The following is a 9,179-nucleotide window of genomic DNA, read 5'->3' as shown; positions in this document are numbered from 1 at the left end:
TCGGTGCCCGCGTGCGTGGTCGCTGCTGGGGGGCAGGTGTGCGAGCCTGACGTGTGCCCCCTCGGTGCCCCGCTGCCTACGGGACCTGCGGGCTTCACAGCGACCCCACGGGACGGGGTCGAACCGCCCCTGCGGGCTTCATACACTGGCACAAACGTAAGAGTGTGAGGGTGGTGCAGGACCGGCGTGTTTGGTTCTGTGGTACGTGAGTCAGAACCCTGGACAACTCTTCACTGGGGTAGAAAGCCCCGTCTTCTCAAAGCGAGGCTGATGGTTTGAAACTGCTAATGGAGTCGTTAGCACCCCACTCATAACCACTATGCCACCCGAGTGGTGCTATATGCATTGTGCATCTTGTGTTGTGTCTGTGTGTCTGTGCGGTGTGTCCATGTGCTACCTTGTGCTTCTGTGGTGTGTGTCTGTGTGTGCTATGCCTCTCTGTGTGTATGTGCTGCTGTGAGCCCATGTGCCCATGTGTATCTGTGTATGATATGTACAGTGCCCTGTGTGGTGTCCAGGATAGCTGTGTGTCCATGATTCTCGGGGTGTGTCCAGGCACAGGCCAGTGTGAAGGAGTCTGGCCACTCCTGGGTGCCTCTGCCCCCCAACCCCCCACCCCCACACACCTGCATGCAACTGTGCACACCTGTCCACTGAGCAGGCTCACCCTCTTCCCTGCAGGGTGCCTTCAGCCGCTGCTACAAACTGACCGACATGTCCACCAGCGTCGTGTTCGCCCTCAAGGTGGTGCCGCGCAGTGGGGCCGGTGCCGGGCGCTTTCACTCCTGGGGGAAGGTATGCCCCCATCTGTGCCCAGAGGGCCCCACACCAAGAGCTGGCTCCCAGACCTGCCCTCTCTTCCGTGGTGGTGGTAGAGTGGGTGCCCGTGGGCATGAGTGCAGTCCTGTGCGCCTGTGGGTGTATGCATGTGGAGGCCGTCTACCCCCACAGGTGGAGCGTGAGATCGCTCTGCACAGCTGCCTGCGACATCGAAATATTGTGGCCTTCCACGGACACTTCGCTGACTGCGACCACGTCTACATGGTGCTGGAGTACTGCAGCCGCCAGGTACTGGCGGAGGGGCAGGGCTGAGGAGGCAGAACCCAACGCCCACCTGCTGATTTGCCAGATTGTCCCTTGCACTGCTGTTTCTACCTATGTGCACGTGCCCAGTGTGCATCTTTGCCTCCACCTTGTCGAGTTGTTGTGCTTTCTGTGCCCTCCCTTCACTCACTTGCATCCTTACGGGCTCACCTGAGTCCCCTGGGAGCCCACCAGCTCCCTGTGCCCATGTGACTTTCTTGCTTCCATGCTCACCCAGACCACCCCACTCCCTGTCAATCAGACCCACCCTACAATCGGTCATGCCCACCCTACTCAGCCAGACCCACCCTGGCCTGATGAATGTAGTTGTGCCTTTGTAGATGCTTTGAACTCACTCTGCTCACTTATGCACACCTGAGCTCCATGTCCCCTTGTGCTCCACTTCTGTCACTGTGGCTTCTCAAACTCACCTCAAACTGAAACCACCGGCTTGTCTGAGCTCGTATGTGCCTGCTTGGGCTTGTCTGCAGCGCCATGCTCACAGACACCCACCTGGACTCTCCCTGCTTACCTGTGTCCTGCCTGCAACCAGCCATGCCCACCTTAGCCAAGTTGGACTTATCTTTGCCTTCTTGGGCATCTTGAATACCCGATGCCCACCTGACCGATACTCACCTGTGTCTGCTTGGTGCTGTGGCATCTGTCTGCAGTCTTTGGCCCATGTGTTGAAGGCTCGACAGACGCTGACGGAGCCAGAGGTGCGCTACTACCTTCAGGGCCTGGTCAGTGGGCTGCGCTACCTGCACCAGCGGCGCATTGTGCACCGAGACCTGAAGCCGAGTGAGTGCCCTGGATGGAGAGAGCCCATGGGGGCGGGGCTGAGTGTGACTTCACCTACCACCGCCCCCCAACCTCCACCCCCCACCCATGGCAGGTAACTTCTTTCTGAGCAAAGACATGCAGGTGAAGATTGGAGACCTGGGGCTGGCGGCCAGAGTGGGGCCGGGGGGCCATTGCCACCGGTGAGTCTGGGAGGAGCTGAGCAGTCCTCTGGGTGGACACAGGGGAGAGTCTAGGCCTGACACAGGGGCCCTGCCCTCCTGAATCCCACTTTCCCCCTCCCAGAGTGCTCTGCGGGACCCCAAACTTCCTGGCCCCCGAGGTGGTTTCCAGGAGTGGGCACTCCTGTCAATCGGACATCTGGGCTCTGGGCTGCGTCATGTGAGTGAACCCCTGGGGCCCCTGGGCCTGGGGGCCAAAGGCAGGACTGCCCAGGTGGATCAGGTATGGACAGGCAGGAGCACATGTTGGCAAGGTTGGGCAGGTGTAATAAGTATGTATAGGGAAGGGTGGCTGAAGCCGTGGACACGTTTGAGCAGGCACAGAACAGATGGGGATGGGTGTGTGGGATTGGGTAGGTAGGAACATGCACTTGCCATCATTTGACTGTGTAAATATGAATAGGGCACAGGTGGAAATGTGTGTGAGGGGCAACAGGTGTGCGCAGGTGAGTGCCTATGTGGACAGGTGGGGACTGCACAGGTAGATGAGGAAGCAGAGCAGGTGTGCAAATGTAGAATATAGATCTGGAAATGTGCCAGCCTATGTACGTGTGCTCCCCAAGGGGCAGTGCTGTGTGGGCGGGCAGAGGAAGTGCAGGCTGAGCATGTGCAGACTCGGGTCATGGGAGACAGGCTCAGGTGTGCACAGGGAGGAGCAAGCAGATCCGGGGAGGAATCCAGACAGATGCCAGCAGGCACCCTGGCTCCTGCCCCCACCCGGCCCAGGTACACGGTGCTGACCGGCGCTCCGCCCTTCACGACAGCACCGCTGTCGGAGATGTACCAGAACATCCGAGATGGCTGCTACCCAGAGCCCGAGAACCTGTCGCCAAATGCGCGCCACCTCATAGCCCGCCTGCTGGCCCCCAACCCCGCTGAGCGGCCCAGCCTGGACCAGGTCCTGCAGGATGCCTTCTTCACACAGGTGGGGACCATCCACAGGTGGGCAGTTCCTGTGCCCACTTGGCCTGGCCTGGCCCTCTTTGGGGGCAGGGTGGGTGCCACTGGGTGCCTCAGGGGCTGGGGCTTGGAGCCAGGCAGGTCAACTTAGCCAGTAAATAAGTACACACAGGTTTGTGTGTGCATGTTACATGTTAATCTGCACCCTTGTGTGTTTCTGGATGCTAATCTGCTCCCATGGGTACCTGTATGTGCTAAGCTGCGCCTGTGGGTGCCTGCATGCTAACTGTACCTGTGAGTATTTCCAGGTGCTAAGCTGTACCTGTGGGGGCCTTGCTCATTAGGTAGCCCATCCCTGCCAGGGACCTGAGCTGGTGGTGACTCCTTGTTCCCCCAAAGGGTTTCACTCCAGCCCGGCTGCCCCCCCACTCCTGCCACAGCCCACCCATCTTCGCCAATCCCCAGGCTCTGGGAAAGCTTTTCCGGAAGGTGGGCCAGCTGCTGCTGACCCAGTGCCGGCCACCCTGTGAGTACTCAGCAGAGCGCCCCCCCCCCCTCTGTCCAGAGCTCACACTTGCCTGCCCATGCCTGCCCTGTCCTTGTACAGCCCCTACCTGTCCCAACCCTCACCCACTGAGCCATACCCAGCCTGTTTGACAGCATCTCCACTCGCATGGCAGAGGTGGGTGTAGGGCAGGTGTCTCTCCCTGCACACGGGGTTCAGGCCCTGTGCTCCAAGTGTGCTGTGCCTCCTCCAGGTCCCTTCATGCCCAGAGAGACCTCAGGACCAGAACAGGGCCCGGAGCTGGACTCCATGGAGCATGACAGTGAGGTGAGGGACTGAGGACAGACAGATAGGTGTGGAGGACTCTCCCCAGAGCCCCAGAGCCCACCCCAGCCCCTTCCATACAGCTTCCCGGGACCCCTCTGGGTCCCCAGCCCTGGATTCTTTTACCCTGCCTCCCATCTGGGTCCAGCTTTGTCCTGTGCAGCCTGGGGTTTCCCGGGGCCAGGCCCTGCTACCTGACTGACTCCACCCATCTGCTCACTCCCTTGAGTGGCTACTGTGTGCCTTTAGGGATTAGTCTGACCCTAGGGGTGGGGTGGGATGGGGACTGAGGGAGAGTCCAAGGGTCTCCTGGAAGGGCTGCAGGGGATCTAGTGCCCCTGTCACTCACCTCAGGTCTCTCCTAGGGGTCTGAGGGCCCCCCATCCTTCACTCTTTCTGCAGGCCTCCTTGTCTGAGAGAGGGCTGCCCTGTCCTGAGGCACCTGTCAGCCTGCTCACTCAGGGGATCCTCAAGAGTGACCCTGAGGGTGAGCAGAGCCCAGACTGTGAAGGTTGCATGTCTTCTCCTGATCAACAGAAGATTTTTCCTGTGAGACCTGTCTGTCCCCTTCCCTCCCTGCCCCCTCTTCCTGCCTCTCCGCCCTCCCCCCTCCATCTGTCTCTCCAGGGCTTGAGGATGGCCCCTGGCCAGAGGTGGAAGCTGCTGTCCGAGGCCTGAAGCTCTGCCTGCATGCTGGCCCCCAAGGTAAGAGCTCCACCCACAGGGTCTCTCTGAGAGTCCGTAAAGCCTCCTCCCTTCCTGGCTCTTTGGGGCATTTCTGGGAGACAGCGTGGCTTCAGGGTCCACAGCCCTCAGGCAAGGTACTGACCATTCCTGTGCCTCCCTGACCTGTGATCTCAGAGTGGTAATCACTGTATCCCAACCTACTTGTGATTTCAGAGTGGGGTCACTGTATCCCCACTGACCTGTGGTCTCAGAGTGGGGTCACTGTGCCCCCTCTGACTTGTGATCTCAGAGCTGTGACAGTGGTCACCAAGTGTGTGAGGCCTCTTCTTGCTCATCACACAAAGTGGGAGCGGCCCTGGGGTGCACTGGGCAGTGCTCAATGCTCACCTGCAGCCCCACCCACCAGAGGCCCCACAGGAGAAAGATGTGGTGCTCACCCACAGGGATGAGGACAATGCTCAAACCCAGTGTCCAGGGGGTCCGGATTTATGGCTGCCCTGCAGGACAGCACAGAGCTTGATACCCCTCCTCCTATTGTGTCCCTGTAACACCTTGACCAAGCCCCTTCCAGCTGCTGCCCCAGCTGCCACACCCCACCTCTGGCTCCGCTCACCTCATCTTTGTGCCCAGCCACACAGGACCCCCCCGGAGACCAGCAGCCCCTCCTCTGGGCTCCCAAGTGGGTGGATTATTCTAGCAAGTATGGCTTTGGCTACCAGTTATCAGACGGGGGCAGTGGAGTCCTATTCCGAGATGGTACCCACATGGCCCTGCGCCCCCCAGGGAGGTAAGTAGTGGGGCAGGCTCTCCCCTCCCCCCTTCCTTCTTCAGCCACTTAGTAAGCACCTGCCGTGTGTACCTACACTGCCTCGTGGAGACGACAATGCGAAACAAACAAATGACTAAGTTGATTTCAGTTGCCGCTTTTCTAAAGGACATGACAAAGACAAGGTGACAGATGGGGAAGGGAGCGACTCTCAGGAGCATGATTGGGGTCCTCTGGGAGGAGGTGACAAGAAAGAGGACCGGAGGCTCACCCCTGCAGCCACCGGGAGCAGTTCGGGCCAAGGCCTCCAGGCAGCTCCGAGCCTGGTGGGCTTGAGGAACAGGGAGGAAGCTGGGGTCAGCAGAGGGTGACCAGGGACTTGATGCTGGAGCCCCTGCAGGCCACAGGAGTGTCTGTGTGGTGGCTGTGGGGGCTGGCAGGGGGCCAGTGTGCAGGAAGGAAGGGCGACTCACCATTGGCTGTGGGTGGTGGAAGGCGTGGCCTAGGCCTGATCCGACAGGAGGATGTGAGGCCCACCGGAGAGGATGCTGAGCAGAGAGAGGGGTGCCGTGGTCTGGAATCAGGCCTGAGGCCACGGTCAGACGTCAGCGGGGCTTCTTCATGTCCAAGGGACAAAATCTGCTTCACACGGGGCCTTTCCAGAGCAAGGATGTCGTTCCTCACGACTTGGGAGTCTGCACCACCCTGGGTGGTGCTAGCACCTGAGCTATCGGCCACAAGCCGGAAGGTCAGCGGTTTGAGGCCACCTCCCCCATGTGTCCCGGCCTGCTCTGCTCTTTCTGTGACTCATAAGGGGTTCTGCCCCCTCCCTGGGCTGACCTCTGCCGCCAAAGATCAGAAACCCCGTTCCCAAGCAAGGCTACGGCAGCAAGGTCGGCGGTCAGTCCCTCGGTGCTCACTGTGTGCTGGTTGGGTGCTGTCTGGTCCACTCTGACATCGGGCCACCCCCGTGTGCAGAACAGGGATACTCCAGAGGGTGTGCCCAGTGGGGACCTGGCAGAGGTGATCACCAGGCCTTTCTTCAACGGCACTGCCTCTCAGGGCATGGTTAGCCTGTGCCCAGGGGCTGGGAGACGTAGCTGAGGGCCCAGGGCCGTCAGCACACTGGCCTGTGGGGCCAGGTCCCTTCAGACGGAGCTGGGCAGGGCTGTGCAGCGGCGTTCTCTCCAGCCAGGTCTGCTACTCGCCTGGCCGTGGGACGATGGCGACCTTCGCGCTGAGGGATGTGCCAGGCGCGCTGGGTGCCAAGTTGGCCGTGCTGCGTCTCTTTACCCGTTACCTGCAGCAGCAGCTGTGGGAGGTGAGACCAGCGGGCATGAGGGTGGGTGGGTGGGGCAGCCAGGGACACACTTGTGGCTGCTCTGTCCACAGGAGGGGTCCTCGCTGGGACCCGTGCCGCTGCCCCTGGGGCCCAGCCTCTGCCTCCTGCGCGTCCTGGTGTCCGAGCAGACCTGCGTGCTCCTGTTCAGTGAGGGGACAGTGCAGGTGAGGTCGAGGGCAGCAGTCAGGGTCCTGGAACCGGGCAAAGCCAGCTTGGCTGGAGTCCTGGGATGCGTCCTAGGAAAGTTGAGAGGGACACCAGACTCAGCCGAACCCCCCGGGACGAACCCCCCCCCCCGGACGCCCCCAGATGCCGGTTGGAACCGCCTGGGTGGCAGTGGGTTTGGTGTTTGGGTCCTGCATGGTGACATTCTGCTCCTGGGAGGGGGTTGCCGGTGGAGAACCATGCTGAGGTCTTGTGGTCCCGAGTGTTGCCGAGGGGTCCAGGGGTCCGGCCGCGGTTCACAGACAAAGTAGAGGGTCTGCAATCAGTCGGGTCGAGGTGGCTGAATGCTGGCCACAGGGACAGGAAGGCCCGCAGCTGGTTCTGCTCTGGGCAGTGAACTGCTCAGTGCTCGCTGCCACTGGCAGGTCAGCGGCTGGAGGCCCCCTGCATGGTGGGAAGGGAAGGACGATGAGCCGGTGGTCGGGGAGTCAGGGCCCCCAGGACAGGGAAGGACTGCCCAGGGGCTTCCCAGGCTGTGGTCTCACAGCAGCAGATTCAAACCGCTGACTTCTTGGATAGCAGCCAGGCGGCTAACCACTGCACCACCATGCTCTCTGGGGCAGCTGGCCTCTGTCAGGGGCCACTGTGGGGTCCCATGGGGTGACTGGGGTGCTCATCAAGGTGCTTCTGGAAGTAGAGGGCACAGGGGGTGCCTGGGGCACTCTTCACTGAGATGAGGGTCACACGGACTCCTGACCGAGGTGGGGGGGTTCACAACTGAGGTGGCTGTGGTGATGGGGTCCTCTGAGCCTCAGTTTCTCCTTGGCCCTGGACTTGGAGCCCTTCTGGGTGGGTCCAGGACCTCTCAGTCCAGGAGGCCCAGGGCTGGGGCAGCTGGGAAGCCTCTGGCCCACACCTTGGTCTCCTCTTGGGCAGGTCAGCTGTAGCAGCCCACAGGTCCAGCTGGTGCTGAGCGGCGAGGGTGACAGCCTGCTGTTCTCCCTGAGGGAACCGGGCCGGCCTGGCACCACCTGCCCACTGGGTGTCCTCCAGAGCCACGGCTGTGTCCCCGCCACCCGCCAGCGCCTTCACCAGGCTCTCCGCATGCTTCAGAGCATCTAGTGGGCCTGAGGGTCAGAGTGGACCTCTGCCGGGCCAGGCACCATTGCTCTCCCTGTGGTTCTCCAAAGGGGTGTCCCTGGGGGCATGTGGGAGCATGGGGCAGGGTCCTTTCCCGGTGGCATGACTGTTGTCCAGACTTTCTGCCTGTTAGTTTTCCATTAAAGAAGCTTCTCTCTGTGTCCTGTGCTCGGCGCTTGTCAACACCAGGGCCCCTGTCATGACCAGGGGACACGTGGTGGTGACGTGGAGGCTCCTCAGGATGGAAACGTTGTTCCCAACTGCCCACGGCCTCTGCCGTCCTCCCTCCCTGCTGGAGGCCGCGCCTGTCACTCTGGCAGGGTGGTTGTAAATGAGCTCGTCCCTGTGAAGGCTCTCGGTGGGGGAGGTTCTGCCCTGGACATTTGGGGGTGTCATGCTTGGGTGGCGCTGCTGACCTGGGGCAGGTGGAGGCCAGGAATGCTGCTCCACGCCCCACAGTGCCAGGACACCCCGCCCTAGAGCAGTCTCAGCATGGACCATGTAAAGACTTTGGGTTCAGACCTGGGTGGGTTCAGACCTCGGCCCACCCACTGCCAGAATGAACCCCGCTGGGTCAGATGGTGTGAACGGGAGGTGGGGGTGGGGGTCATGTGTGCTCCAGCAGCCCTGGTCTCCTCCTGGCCCCTCCTCCCTCCTCCCACTCTGTATGGGTTTCAATGTGGGCAGCGTCCTGCATGTCATCAGATGACCATGGGGTGCAGCGTCTTGGGGCCAGTGGAATCCCTCACACAGGGCCATTCTGCACCAGAGGGCTCTGAGTGACATATGGAGACAACTGTGCTTGTCACAACGGGACATGTGTGCTACTGGCAACGAGGGGTGTGGGCCAGGGGTGTGCCCCCACAGTGCAGAGGGCCCCCACCCCGAGCGGCCTCAGGTCCCTGTGCCAAGGGAAGACCCTGCCTTGGAAATGTGAGCGGAAATAGTTACAGATGAGAAGGCGGATTTCTACCGTCATCCGAAACAAACAATAAAGGTGTAAGAGGCAGTTAGGAGCAGCACCCAGCAGCACCTGGCCCCAGGTGGGAGGTGGGGGGGGGAGCAGCACCCAGCAGCACCTGGCCCCAGGTGAGAGGCGGGGGGAGCAGCACCCAGCAGCGCCCTGCCCCAAGTGCACAGAGTTGGATGAGGTAAAAGTAGCATCTGGGATGGTCCCAGGACTGGTGGAGCCAGGGGGCCGGCAGGTCTCGTGCCTTGGTGTGGCCAGGCATAGGAGAGACCGGC

The 9,179-nt window shown here is 61.3% G+C and overlaps 1 protein-coding gene across 1 annotated transcript; it reads left to right on the top strand.

Annotated features, from left to right (window-relative positions):
- The first annotated feature begins 486 nt into the window (after positions 1-486).
- Positions 487-8,095, top strand: PLK5 (polo like kinase 5 (inactive)). Its single transcript, XM_045300189.1, is given in 14 exon segments — positions 487-795; positions 952-1,068; positions 1,755-1,884; positions 1,979-2,066; positions 2,170-2,265; positions 2,832-3,030; positions 3,405-3,531; positions 3,764-3,837; positions 4,237-4,321; positions 4,462-4,539; positions 5,152-5,277; positions 5,280-5,308; positions 6,680-6,793; positions 7,731-8,095. Coding segments are annotated over 14 exon segments (1,530 nt in total). The 5' UTR covers positions 487-714; the 3' UTR covers positions 7,917-8,095.
- Positions 8,096-9,179: the final 1,084 nt, after the last annotated feature.

Source organism: Echinops telfairi, unplaced genomic scaffold (assembly GCF_000313985.2).
Source record: "Echinops telfairi isolate 266 unplaced genomic scaffold, ASM31398v2 ScPeMD7_7459;HRSCAF=8497, whole genome shotgun sequence".
Classification (NCBI taxonomy): Eukaryota; Metazoa; Chordata; class Mammalia; order Afrosoricida; family Tenrecidae; genus Echinops; species Echinops telfairi.
This window is presented reverse-complemented; position numbering and strand designations above follow the sequence as displayed.